Genomic DNA, 14993 nt, shown 5'->3' on the forward strand with positions numbered 1-14993 from the left:
CCTTAGTTTTTTCTTTCTAATGCTGAATTCAGATAATAGTATACTGATTAATATCAGGCATATCCTGTCACATCAAAGTTATAATGCAAGTTTGCTTTAATAAAGCCTAGGTTAGACAACTGAGCCTCTCATCTGTATGTATGTACATGCATCCCACTCTGAAATCACATCTCTAAGGTGCAAATATTCTGCATTAATTCTACATAGTTGTTTGTGAAAGCTTGAATTCTAATTTTTAAGCATTATGTCTTGTGACATAATCACGATAACATATGCCCAGGTCGGCAAAGTGTGAGCCTCAACATTTACTGTGAAGCCTATATCGGTTCTCACCTTTGATGTATGTTGCATCCCATGGAAAGGATGTATATATAAAATGTCGTTTTGACTTGAGTAATGGTGATCTGCAGGAAGAACAAATCTGAGATGGGGGGAATGTTTTGCTGTAGCTGTGGAAAAGTCTGATATTCCTCAAGGTGGGCCACAAAAACAGATGCCATCAGCTTGTCTCCTGCACCCTGAGAAGACCCATCAGCCAGAAGTACGCTTGGGTTGGTAGATTTAGGCTATGCCCATGATATCAGGACCCCTTGAACATCTTTTTATCTTTTTAAGTGTATTATTTAATTTAGATTTTTTTTTCTTTTTTACAGTATTCTGTAACTTCTCTCAAGACCATCCCAGAATTATGTAGAAGGTGTGATTCACAAAATGAAGACAGATCAGGTATGCGGCCCACTTCTATTCACCCACTATATTCTAGGCTGCTTTTTATCGTGCACAACTTGGCAACAATAGCTTCTTGGCAGTATTCTGTTGTTTTGTTTTCTCTTCTCTCATTTTTGTACAGCTTTCTGGAAACAGGACTTTTTTTTTTTTTTCCCAACAGATGTTAGTTCATTAGAAGGAAAAAAAGTTCCAAAAAAGGATTTGGCTGTATACAGATAAATGTAGGGCTTCATCTCAGCAGCTCCAAACCACAGTATATGCAACAATTTACTTGAAAACCCGAGAAACCATTGGTGACAAGACGTAATAATGTAGGCGCCAATGAAAAAATGTTGGATACATTTACTACCCATATGGCCACGACCAGTTTGAGGGATGATGTTTTGCCAGAGTCTGAAACTGTATCAAGGATGCTACATGATAGAATCTACTCTAAGGCATACTGTAATAGTTAAGATTAAAGCTGAGTTTTTGAGTTTAATAGTGTAAACTAAATGAAGAATCATGACATATAGATTAGAACCAGCTGGAGACTTTCCCCTTGCCCCCCTAAAAAGTGCATTTAATGCTGTTTTTTGCTCTGTAAATCAGATTAATCCCTTTTGTTTTTCTCTTTCTGATGGAGAAAAACATGAATTGGTGAGAGGAGTGTTTTTGGTGAGCTATGAAAAGTTTATTGTGCTTTCTGATGTATTAATTGAACTTTTGTTAATGTTGTTTCATCAAATACTTTTATAACAGAATTAGGAGACCTGGAATCTGTGGGACGATAGATAGCCTTAAGAACTGTACTATGGCAACTTTTATTTCTGTATTTCCTTTTGGAGGGTTGTGAACTGCCAAGGTGTGTGACTAAACTGGAACTTTCTCAGAGCTACTTCTTCCATCAGGGTCATTAAATCCAGGTCATCACTGCTGTATGCCACTGCTCTCCTTATTGTATTGCTTGCTGTGTTACTGCCCACACAGGGCACAGCATTGGTTATGTACATGGTATTAAGGCAAGCAGAGGAGGATGAGAAGAATTGGAAAGGGATAGGACCCTTGATTTACATCCCTATCTCATTCTACCCCAGTCTTCCCCCCCATCCTCCCCATCACTGTCCTTGCTTGCATCACTGCCATTTCTTCTCTATCTTCTTCCTACCTTCTTTCTCTGTCTTCCCTCCTTCCTCATCCCTTTCTTCCTCCATTCTTCCTCTTTTGTCCTCCTTCCCCTTCTTCACTTCTCCTTACCTCCTTACCCTTTCTTACGGCAATTCTTCCCGCTCTCTCTTCATTCTCCCATTCTCACTCCATTTCTCCCCATTGTTCTTGCCCCCATTCTTCCCTGATTCCTCCTCATTCCTTCACTCCTTTTTCTCCTCTCTTTCTCTTCCACTTCTTCCCCTCGTCTGCTATTCTTCCCCTCCATTTTCCTTACCACTCATCCCTTCATGGGTCCCCACGTTCTTTCTACATTCTTGCCCCTATTTCTCTTCCTAATCTTCTTCCCCCATTCTCCCTACCATTCTGTCTGCCAACATTCTCCCCCATTTTCCCCAACATTTCCCCACCTGTTCTCTATATCATTCCTTGTCATCATTCTTCAATACCATTCTCACCGATGTTCACCCCACCATTCTTTCCCCCCAGTTCTGCAGCACTTACCTTTTCTTCCTGGCACTTTTCCCTCCCCAGTCTTCCCCACCACTGTTCTCATAAATCTTTGCCCTGTTTTGCCCCCCAGTATTCTTCCCACACTTCTTCTAGACCCTTCTTTTTCCCATTCTTCTCACCATTCTTCTCCACACCATTCACCACACTTCAATCTCACTCCCTTCATTCCCCACTCTCTACTCCCCTGATTTTTTCCACATTCTCCCTCCTTGCCCATTTTCTCTGCACTGCCATTCCCTCTCTGTCCCCCTGCCCATCAATCATCTTATCATGTGGTGACCGGGCATGATCTCGTCTTGTCCTAAAAAGTGTTAAAGCCTCCAAGAGTAAGGTGAACCAGAGAAGGAGAGCAAAAATAGCCCCAAAGTCATACTGTAGTAAGTGGTTTGTTCATAAAGACTGCTTAGCCTCAGTGGCAGCATCAATATCTGTTTTACACATAGTCGTCTTAAAGTAAAATCAAGACCAATTACCAAGGATGAAACAATGGTTACAAGTTCTTCCTTAAAACATGTGGAATATTGAAAACTTCTTATGTAGCTCTGTTGTTCTATGGTTGCCTCTGCAGTTGGACATTTTTCAATGATTATTTTAATTACATCTGCACTCATCTATTGCCTTGAAAAGGGGCTGACAGAAGCAAGTACATGCATTTCTGGAAGACAGTAGTAACACTGGGAGCCTGCCAATAGAAGTTAAATCAAAGTTTTGTTTAAAAGTCTGGAGTCAAAAAGAGGTCTTTAGCACTGATAATAGTATTGGCAAACTGGAAACTACTAAAATTTTTTTTTCCTCCCTACTTATCATTTGAGTTTTGGTCAGTTGGAAATAGTACTAAAATCTCTTTTATTTTTACTCTGCTTAATCACTGAGTAAACATACAGTGCTGAACAGGAAGGTATCACTTTACATCCCTGCACAGACTTCAATATCTGAAGTATCTTGAAATGTCAACAGAGCTGCATCCGTCAACATTGTGTAAGGCCCCAACCGTTGGTTTTCTGTAGTTGCTTTTGATGCAGTCTCCTGGCTTCCTCATATTGTAGACCATTAAATAACCTGTTCCCCAAATTATTGTTGCTATATGCTGTTTTTTATGAAGATAGATTGTATCATAAATCTTCCATATGCATGACATTCATGCTATTTTATATCTGTATTCCATTGGAAATTTAAGTTATTGCACATAGAAAAATCCAGACGTTTTGCAAAAACTGTTCCAGCTTTCTACCTCATACTGACTCCTGCTTGAGGTTTTATTTCTTTAAAACAGAGAAGAATGAAAAGAGCTAAAATTTAAGCATAAGTTAGCCATAGGATTAGATATGTCAGGACCCTAATAATCTAAAAAAATAATTCTCTGTCTGGTTTGTCTCAGAAAAATATTTAAGACAAACGCATAGAGAAAATGAAGTTCAATGTTATACTTAAAATATATATATAAATATTCAGACAACCATTCTTGCCAAACAGATTGTTAGAACAGATTTAAACCAGACATTTCCTCTTCATGGAATTACATTTTTTAATTATATGGCTATTATTATGGATGTTTTGCTATTCATTGTTCACAGATAAGTTTAGTAAATAGTCCTGTAAATCCCATTTTCTTGCCCCATTTCATGTAAACATTGAATAATATGTTAGTAATACATTAAAGTCTTTGGTTACATTGTTTTCAAATTACTCTAAGCATTTTTAATCCTAGGCAAACACATCAGTCAGTGTGCTTTCTCAAGCATTTCAATACTTCTTTTTTTTTTACTGTTTCCGCCTGCCCGTACCTTTTGCTCAACTTACTTTTTCTTTTAGAAAAGGAGAGATCAGAAAGTCTAAGAAAGGATTTCTCTACATGTAGATTTCCTCCCTGAATTCCCGCTGTCACCTGCCTTTAGTGGACAGCACTGGCCAGGGAAGGTCCTTACCCATCTGCAAAATGTGCCTGAAAAGTCATGCAGTCAGTACAGTCTCTGTCCTCTGTATCCTTCCTTGGATTTAGGGAATTCTGACCCAGGAAGATTCCAAGGGATCCTTAGAGACAAAGTATGTGTGACAGTATCCCTAGATTACAAGGTAAAGGATATATAAGATTGGAGAAAAGGTGTAGGGGGCAAGCACCACTTTATCCACATGAAAAAGTGATTAAGGGTAATTTTCTCTGTCATCACGCTTCAAGCGAATGATCTTCATAACTAGCATAATAACCACTGAGAAGGGCATTGTTCTTCAAAGACAGAAAATAAAAGAGTGTAGTTTAAAAATGAGCTAACTCATTTTTCTGAAATGAAGTGTTAGCAGGCTGCTCATTGATTTCTGGCATTGTCTAATGTAGAATGATGAATTGCAACCTAAATCAGTCCTTTATGCTTTTGTTATTAAGCATGAAATTGGTTACTTTCTTTCTGGGCAGATTTTCTAGGGCCACTTGAACAAATGGTTCAAGACATCTGTGTTCAACAAGCTTCACTGAGCCATATCGTCACTGAAGTATATTCTGTCAGCTGTGATGACTTTTGGTTGTCATTAAATGTATGTCTCAGATGAGGACGATATCTTAACTCTTTTCACAGGTTAATTAAAGCAACTTCATCTTTACTCTCCAGCAGTTACCCTTCTGCACTGCTTTATGCATTCCCAAAGTAACTGCCGTGCACAAAATTATTCAGAAGATTAGTTTTGTATTTTAGAAGAATAAATAAATCACTGAATATAAAACTGCACACAATTTCTGTCTCAAGCTTTTGGTGGGTTTTTAGCTATTAGAGAAATTAAAATTTTATTTGGAGGCAGTCTTACATGGCATTAAATTCACAGTCTGTAGTGCTCCAAATACCTTCTGGGTAAGTATGTGTGAAACAATACAGAATTGATTGGATAATTCCTTGGTAGAATAATGAATAATTTTCCCAGGAAAAAAAATATAATTTGTATGCAGTGACATTTGTGATAGCTATATATAAGCTCTTTTCCTACCTGTTTTTCACATCCTCCTTTTCCTGATTTACACATTTTTTGGCAGAATGACCTCTTTGATTTTTCGGTAAAACTTTATTTGCTACTTCTCTTCTATGAGCAAGGATAAACCCAGTTTATTAATTCTGAAAATTTCTTTGCCTCTTCTTTATTCTCTACTTTAGAAGAGACAGTTTTTGTAGTGCTAAGATAAGAAAACTTACTCATTCTCTAAGGCTCATATTAATGTTTGAATTATCTGGAAATGTTGCATTCTGATTTAAAAGGATCAATCATTATTTACCTTATTTAGCCTTCCCTTTTTTTAGAGTGGCTTCAAATTCCACCTAAATGGGAACAAACTCTCTCTATTCTTATCTGTGCAAGGGTATTCTTTAATTCACATTCTTATTCTATGGAGTTTTAATTAAAGAACCCTAAAATGTACTCCTGGTAGTTATTAATATATTAAAATTGTAAAACAGTGCCACCTTCAGTTAAAATTGTTAAATATTATTTCAGTGTTATTAATGAAAGAGTAAATAGATACTTAGAACTGGTTTTGTTCATCCATTGGTATGTAAGGGACATCCCTTCATCTCTTGGAGCCCCCATTTTGCTGCCAGTGTTGGCAATAAATTGGTGTTAACAACCATGAGGAATTTTCTAAAAGTTTCCCTGGTCTAGACAACACATTGTTGTCTGGATACAAACTCAGAATCACAGTGTTCTAAATGGATCTGGAATGAGTACAAATCTTAATTAAGTCAGGAATCTCTGCTGAAGTCATATCACAAGTAAGAAGCTCAGGCATTTCTTTCAGAGGACAGTAAAGCTGCAAATGAGAAACTTTGTGTATACTTACTGCAGGGCCTCAAGTGATTATATAGCACATGAGTTATATGGTGAAATACTGCATTTAAAAAATATATTTAATAGGTAAGGGCAGTTGTGAATGCTAATTCAAGGCTTCCTTAGTGAAGATGATGGGAAGTGGAGTAAAATTCACAGTAAGTGAATTTTTAAAACAAGAAGGAAGAGTAATTTGAACAGATGCATCTTTTAGTAGCAATGGAGTCAACCTAACAGAGTTTGCTCTCATTTATAAAATTATCAAATAGTTTGGTTTGGAAGGACCCTTCAAAGATCATCCATGTACAGGGACATCTTTCACAAGATTAAGTTGCTCAAAGCTCCACCCAGCCTAACCTTTGAACACTTCCAGGAAGGGATCATACACAACTTCTCTAGGTAAACTGTTCCAGTGCCTCACCACCCGCTCTGAAAGGGTGCAAGACCTTGCATGTGGCACTGTTGAACTTCCTGAATCCTCGAGTTTGGTCAGGGTCTTTCAACATAGCATCCCTTCCCTCAACCAAACCAACTGCACCACTCAACTTGGTGTCATCTGCAAATTTTCTGAGGGTGCACTCAATGCCTCTGTCATTAATAAAAATATTGAACAGAACCAGTCACAGCACAGACCCCTGAGGAACACCACTCACTACCTGTCTTCATTTGGACATTGAGCTGTTGACTGTAACTCTTTGGATGTGGCCATTAAGCCGTTTCCTTTCTCATCAAATAATCCATTGATTAAACCTATCTCACCAAATTAGAGGCAAGAATATTGTAGGAGACCGTGTCAAAGGCTGTACAAAAGTTGAAATAGATAACATCAGTAGCTCTTCCCTTGTGCACTGGTACAGTCTCTCCATCACATGAGGCCACTAAGATTAGTTAGGCATGATTTCTCCTTGGTGAAACCACACGGGCTGTCTCAATCCATATGCCTTCACATAGCTTCCAGGAGGATCTATTCTATGACCTTCCCAGGCACAGAGGTGTGCCTTTACTGGTCGGTAGTTTCCAGGGTCCTCCTATTTACCCTTTTTATAAGGTAAACAATTAAAGGCAAAATGGTCAAGAATCTAATTCTTGTGTTGTCAGCCAGGGCAGTGAGTACCTCCCAGTATGGCATACTGGGAATTTCCAAGTATAGGCTGGCAAGACCTTGGGGTAAAAGCATCCAAACAGTATCTTCTCATGTGTCTATGTCAGCTTTGTACTTTGTTTCAAGTCTTTCTACTATCTGCAGGTGTTCTTTCAGGTTGGTTAGGTCTTCATCATAGCATAACTTAAGTCCAAAGGGACCTCTGACGGCCATCTTGTCAGCCTCCTTGTGCTCAGAGCAGTTCCAGTTACAGTACATTGCTCAAGGACCTATTCTCCAAAGGAATGGTGCAATAAAGAGCATTGCATCCAGTTTATACTGGGTAAGTGATATTAGGGAAGCAACCATAGTGCTCCCTCCCACTTCCATCAGCAAGAAATAACTGTGATTCAACCTTAGTGGTTCATTGGCCATTGAAAGATCTGTTAGGTAAGATACAAACAGCAGATAGTCTTACCATGATCAAGGACTATCAGCTCCAGGGTCCAAGCAGCGTAGTGTTCTCCATTATTCACAGTTTTACTGTGATTTGTGACTGCACAGGTATGGAGTTCATAGAAAACAAAGGTTGAAATACAGAAAATTTAGAGTTAGCACAGTCTGGATACAGGTCAGGTCATTTGGCAGAAGTGTTAATAGGATTGATGACTGATAATTGTTTTGATAAAAGGATGTCATCCAGTTTTTCTCATGGACAGTTGATGATATGTTACTGCTCTCCATCTTGAGAAGGAACAGAGATGCCAAGCTAAAAATGCTCAAGGATTTTGTTGAGGGATGTAGCATAGCAATGGGGGTCACTGGTTATCACCTATGGAAGAGGAGGAGTGAACTGATACTCTTTTTTCATATCTGTTACACCAGTGTGTGGAAGTCAGGTAACCTAGTTGAGCAGCATGGGTTCAGTTGCCCTCTGATCCACAAGTAACTAAGATATTTCCATCCTTTTTTCTTTTTTTTTTTGGCTTCCCTGCACCACTGCCTGTTTTATGTCCCAGCTGTTCAACAGCAGCATTTTTGACTACAAAACAGTGGTCAAAGCGTAAACCTAAATGAGTCCATGGTAATGTTGACCGAGACAAACTGTTAGGTGTTTGACCATCTCCTCAGTCAGTAAGTGCTGTTTGGATTTGGGTCATTCTGGGTTTGTGAAGATCTGGCATAGCAACATCTACAAATACCACTCTGATGTGTGATATACAGCCTTTTGTCACTTTCTATTTATGTCACTAGAGCTGTAAACTTCAAGGAGTCATTATTATTTAAAGAATCCCATTGTGCCCATATACCAGGGAGACAGGCTCTTGCATGTATGCCATCAATTTATCTCAGTAGCAGTTTCCTTATAGAACTAAAAGGGTAGTTCTTTGTTATTTTCAATCTATTCACGAGAATTTAAAGGTATTCTGATGTTTGGCATATAGGTTGTAAGTATCACATAAACTGCCTGTCATGAGGGTAAGGTTTCATCTGTACATTACAGAATCACAAGGTTGGAAGAGGCCTTTGAAGATCAAGTCCAACCATTCCCATCCTATGCTAAACCATATCCCTAAGTGCCACATCTACCCTTTTTTTGAACACAACCAGTGAAGGTGACTCAACCCCCTCCCTGGGCAACCTGGTCCAGGCCCTGACAACTCTTTCAGGCAAATAACCCCAAAACCAAGAAATAAGAGGCCCGTGGGTTGGGATAAGGATAGTTTACTAAGATAACAGAAAGATACAATATAACAATGCTAACAGGACTTTAGAGCAAAAATATATGAAGCTGTTGATACACAATGCAGTTTCTCACCAAACCCACAACTCAGACCGTGCCACCCAGAGCCGTCCCAGAACCCGACCGTCCCCCAAGAACCGCGCGTCCTGGAGCCGCCCTCGGCCTTCCTCCCGTCAGCCCCCGATATCCTGGGCAGGACGTAACTGGCGTGGAATACTCTCTTTGGCCAGTTTAGGTCACCTGTCCTGGCTTCGCCCCTCCTTTCTCATGAAGAGCTGAGAAAGTCCTTGACTGTCTGTCTGACAGCAACTAAAACCATCAGGGTGTTATCAGCACTGCTTTCATTTTAACTCTCAAACACAGCATTCCATCCGCTGCTACAAATGAAGTTAACTCCATCTTGACCAAAACCAGTACAAGTGCATGGCTGCAAGTTGTGCCAGGGGAGATTCAGGTTAGAAATTAGAAGAATCTTCTCAGAAAGAGTGGTTAGGCATTGGAATGGGTTGCCTGGGGTGGGGGTGGAGTCACCATCCCATGGTTTGTTCAAGAAAAGATTGGATTAAGTACTTAGGGATATATTTTAGTTAGTATTATAGGTACTAGTAGGATAATGGTTGGACTAGATGATCTTGGAGGTCTTTTCCAACCTTAATGATTCTGTGAGTATAGGGGAAGGATCACTTCCCTACTCCTGCTGGCCACCATGTTCCTGATGCAAGCCAGGATGCCACTGGCCTTCTTGGCCACCTGAGCACACTGCTGGCTGTTGATCAACAACCCTAAGTCTCCTTTCTCCAGAAAGCTCTCAAACCACTCCTGTAGCTTTGCATGGGGTTGTCATGACCCAAGTGCAGGAAGTGGCACTTAGCCTTGTTGAACCTCATGCAACTGGCCTCAGCCCATTGGTCCAGCCTGTCCAGGTCCCTCCATAGAGCTCATGTACCAGATAAAACTTCTTCAGAGCCAAGGACACGCTTTGGCATCTCAGGTCTATCAGACAGTATGACACTTCACTGATGTGAATGAAATCTCCTCGCTTTTTATGTCCCTTTCTCTCCTTACTTCACCAACACAACAGGATCATCCACATTTCTTGTATTAGTGAATAAAAGTTAAACATATAATATAGACAACATAATTGGAAAAAAACCAATTTTTCCTCACCTTTTTACTTTTGAAACATTGGTGCACAGAAAAGGTATGGCTTGTCTGAGATTATACCAGAATTATGTGCCAGGTTCTGGAAGAAAGACATTGGCATCACTTGGTTTTACTTCTTCAGGGAATAAGCATCAGAAAACACAGTGGAAGAGTTTCAGGGCGTGACCTGATCCACTCTGGCCCATGTTTTCACTTTTGTGGAGGAGGAAATTGTGCTGTAACTGCCTAAGCACTGATGCAGCCTGTAGGGCACCCGAGTAGAAAAAGCACAAAGAAGGATTCTCTACCAGTTTAACTAGCTTTCTTCCCAGCTGCTGTTGGGTTAAATGCTGTATTGTAATCCTTATTCAATTGCAGTGTAAATTCATCAACCCAGTTAAGTGAATATAGGTTTCTAAGTCAATTAAAAATTGCTAACTGTTCTTGGTGTTCTGGGTTATTTTCTAGAAAAACAATGTTTGTAAAGAGATGTTGGGAAGAAAAACAATGAAGAAAATGGAAGTCACTTACACGGCTCTAGCTGTAATGAGAGAAAAGAGAAATACATGACTTTATAATGATCCAAGACAGATTTGTAACAAAGGTCATTGCTTCTTTGCAGTGTCTAATTTTACAATTTTTATCATCAGTTTTTTATGTAAATGTGTGTTATTAAGTTAGAAAGTGGAGAAAGCCAAGCAACAAAATAACCATAGGCTTAAATAAAGCGATGACAAACAAAATGTTGAAGCCTTTTCCTCTTGTCTAGACCCCTGTGTTGAAGGCAATGTTTTCAAAAAACTCAGACAGAATTCATTTCCATACTGAGTGCTTAATAGTTCCTGTCAGAACAAAACAGCTGGGAAACATATGGTATCCATTTCCCTGTATCACTTGGAAAAAATTTCACATGTAAATAAAACCAACATAAAAGTGTAGGCCTTTGAACCTAGAATCTTATACAATACATAAATAAGTCAGTACAGTGCATTCTTTGTATTGGCCCACTAAGTTACATGTCTTTTGATTATTATTTTTATTTCTTCTTCGGAAATGTGTTCTTAAGCACTTGCAAAAGTATTAAGGTAATTTTCAGACATCCATAACTACTAAGCTATACTAATCTTTCACTTCAGACATTAATGTTACAGTCAAAGTGTATATATCTGTTTCCTTAGGAAGGTGTTCATGGCAAATTGTATGTTTTGACCACAAATTAGATCGCACTGATATGCAGTTAGCATGTGTAATAAATCTGGTCTGTTTAAACAGTATTTTTGACTTTCAGAGTGTGTTAACTCTTTGTGTACATTGAAAGGGGCCTAAAAGCTTTAGTGGTTTTAGTGTTGTCCCTTAACTGAAAATAACTAAGCAAGGAAAGCCCTTTGCCAGAGTTACACTGGTTATGGAGATCATAAATGTCGCCAGCTGGCACTGTGTGAAAGACTGCAAGTTCAGTAGGATCAAGAATTCAGGTCCTTTGAACTCCCTTTTTTCTCTGCAAGTTAAGATTCACTGGTCAAACTGCATGTACACTGAATTACTGGGGCATGGGATGTGTGGGGGGGTGTAAAAAAATTGACGGAGAAGTCCAAAGTCCAACCTACAGAGGAGAAGTAGTAAAGGAAACATCATACCTGAATAAGACGGTTTAATTTTCAGATCAGAGGACTGAACAGTTGCTTAGCTTGGCAGGGTCCACTTGAGATCATCTAGTCCAATGGCCCTGCTTAAGCAGGTTCAGCTACAGCAGGTTAAGCCCAGGACTGTATCCAGTGAGATTTTGAGTATCTCCACAGATGGAGACTCCACAATGTCTCTGGGCAACCTGTGCCAGTGTTTGACCAGCCTCACAGTAAAGTAGACTTTTCTTTGGAAATGGAATGTAATGTGTATCGCTTCATGCTCACCACCTCTTGTCCTGTCAGTGGGCATCATGGAGAAACGTCTCACTCCCTCTTCTTCCTTGCTTACCATCGTGTAATTGAAACAAGGATAATATTCCTTTTGACCCTTCTTTTCTCAGGCTGAATAGCCACAGCTCTCAGTCACTGTTCATGTGAATTTCTAGTTCTTGCATGAAAAATACATGTCACAGGGATAAAAGGCTTTTAAAATTAAATTGCTGTTGCTCTTGTTAAAAAAAAAATCCATTAAAAAGTTTTGACTAACCCTTTAGTTGACCTCCCAGAAAATCATCCTACTCTTTATTGCCTCTGTGCAATAAAAAAAAAAAAAAAAGGCAGAGTGCAAACTATCATGGTTGGGCATGACCGCAGTAAATGCCACTAGGCTCTTAATGATGTCCATTACTTCATTAAAACTACTTTATTTGTAAGCGATGACAATGTTTGTCCAGTTTGAAGAAAGCTTCTCTTCTGGAGTGACAAATTATTCTGCTGTTTTGATAGAGATGCCATTAAATCTGCTTAGACATGAATGTGGGGTGTTACAATGTAATTCTTGTTTCCGGTGTTTGCCTAGGTATATATTTAAAGCATGCTGTATCATGTCACATGTCTGGTAGTAATCACTTCTAACTCACATTGCTCCATTTCTCTAGTTTCCAGCAGCAGCTGGAATTGTGGAGTCTCCACTCTCATCGCAAATGCACAGAAACCAACAGGAATTGCAGATGTGTGCAATAAATTCAGGCCAGTGAAGAGGGTTTCTCCATTAAAGCACCAGCCTGAAAGCTCTGAGAACAATGAAAGTGATGACCAGAAGAACCAGAAGGGAGAATACCAGAAAGGCAGCGATTCTCAGTCAGCACCTCCAAATGATGACCAAAGCCCAGCAGAAGGAGAGAGCCTTAAAAGCAAAAACATCGAGCCCGCTGTTCTGCTTGGGGAGCTGGAGCACTATGACCTGGATATGGATGAAATATTGGATGTGCCTTATATTAAATCAAACCAGCAACTTGTTCCTTTGACAAAGGTAGCTCCTGAGAAAAAACTCCTGGGTGTGTGTTCAACAGTGAATGGTCTTAGTGGCAAGACCTGCTCTGCAGGGAACACAGAGAGCTCACGTGCTGGCAGGACACAGTTCTGTGTGCTGTCTCCTGTGAAAGGCTCTCAGCTGAGAAAAACACAGCCCATTGTCCTTGACCAGCACAAGCATTTAGCAGAAGAATTAGAGCTTTCCCAGCCTTTAGCTAAGTGTAGCTCGGTCCATGAGTCTGAAGCCCAGGGCAAGGGCTTCCACAGCAGGACATTTGTTGATCCTCACAAAACTGAGAAGACTATGCCAAACTGCCACCTGAGGACTTTCCACCTGCAGACAGCTGTGTCAGAGAGCAAACAGCTAGAGGAACTGACTATGAACTGGAGCAGTGCAGGGGCCCCAGAGGAGAGGAGCGAAGAGGTGAAAAAGATTAAAAGCATCTTAAACATTGTAAAGGAAGGCCAAATATCTTTACTGGTAAGTATCATCTTTTTCATAAAACACATAAAGGCGATTTGTGGTGCGTTTTATTAAGCCAGCAAACCTGATCAAGTGCATATTTTGAACTGTCACCCTTTTTATCTTGCATGCTTGTTAGGAATTGAGCAGATGGGCTTCCAAATGGAAAGTTTGTAATTGTTAAATCAAATATGTAGCAAAACTGAGATATTAATTTTTTGTGAAAATGTCTGGTTTATGCAGTACACTGAAGTCATGTAGAAGGCTGGCATTTTAACTATTGGGATCACTTAAATATCAAATTTAAATCTTAATTGAGTTTTGCCTTTCACAACATTTGTTGTTCGCTTTGTTCAATTATTTCTGGTTTACATTTAGAGGCTGATGATGGGAACAGAGGGGCTTCTGTTGTATTCTGATTATTATTCAGGAGTGTTTATGCTGTCTTGTTGCAGCAGCATTCTCAAGCAGGAGCTTTCTCTAAAGCCTCGTTGTCCTCTGACCCATATGAAGTTTGTTAGTAAATTCTAGGGCTGTGATCAGGCTCTATCAATGATGGTTTCCAGAGTAACTAGATGCAATTTAACACAATGATGCAGGGCACGTGATCTCTACTCAGAATGGCTGGTGGAGGCGCAGTGTACGTATAAGAACTGTTTTTGTTAAATTTTTGTTTAGCTTCTCTGTTACCAGTTCTTAATACCAGTCTCGCTAAAGCACAAAGGCATGCTATTAACATAGCAGCCAGAACAAAGGCAGACATTCAAAGATGAGACAGAGGCAGAAAATAATATTGCATTGCTTAATAAGAAATAGCAGTAAATTAAATTCACCCCTAAATAGGAATTCAGGGGCAGGAGAAGAGGTCATCATAGGTAGATGGAAAGAAAACCAAACAGGTTGAATTTCTCTGAATGAAGCAGACTCATCAAACAGTGTTTCAGCAAGTCTGCACAAGTCTCTAGGAACTTATCATTGCTACTCCTTAGCACTGCCTTCCTTTTTCCTTCTGGACTTTCTCAATCCAATTGTTTTGTCTCAAAATTCAATTTGGGCAGAAATAATGTATTAGGTCATGGTTGTATAGTACTTCGGGTAAATATTCCAACAAATCTTTTCATGGAAACAAGCTATCAAATAGAACTCTTCTGTCACGTGTTTTAACTGTGTTTTAGATTGTACTTAACATAAGCTGCTACTTTTGCGCTGAACAAAAGTAATCAGCAACTTTTTTAGAATTCATCATGTGTGTTTTCTGCTAAAATACTCATTAATATAATGACTCTCCCTCCCACCCAAAAAAAAAGAAAAGGAGGGTGGAGAGAAAAAAGAAGAGGAACCAAACATAAAACAGACAGAAATTAGAAAAATGTGGATATTTTGGCAGCTACTTCATTGATCAACTACACAAAGACTTACAGCTACTCAAGA

General features: G+C 39.5%; 1 protein-coding gene across 2 annotated transcripts in view; it reads left to right on the forward strand.

The window, feature by feature from the left end:
• Positions 1-14993, forward strand: part of SNCAIP (synuclein alpha interacting protein) — a gene marked incomplete at its 5' end in the record, with an annotated part of 57675 nt that overhangs the window by 11859 nt on the left and 30823 nt on the right. For both annotated transcript variants that reach the window (XM_084278187.1, XM_084278188.1), the window contains 2 exons: positions 654-726; positions 12724-13580. In XM_084278187.1, the coding sequence (XP_084134313.1) occupies positions 654-726; positions 12724-13580 (930 nt within the window). The remainder of the gene's footprint in view (positions 1-653; positions 727-12723; positions 13581-14993) is intronic.

The sequence above is a fragment of the Gallinula chloropus genome, assembly GCF_964237585.1.
Source record: "Gallinula chloropus genome assembly, chromosome: Z".
In the NCBI taxonomy this organism is placed as follows: domain Eukaryota; kingdom Metazoa; phylum Chordata; class Aves; order Gruiformes; family Rallidae; genus Gallinula; species Gallinula chloropus.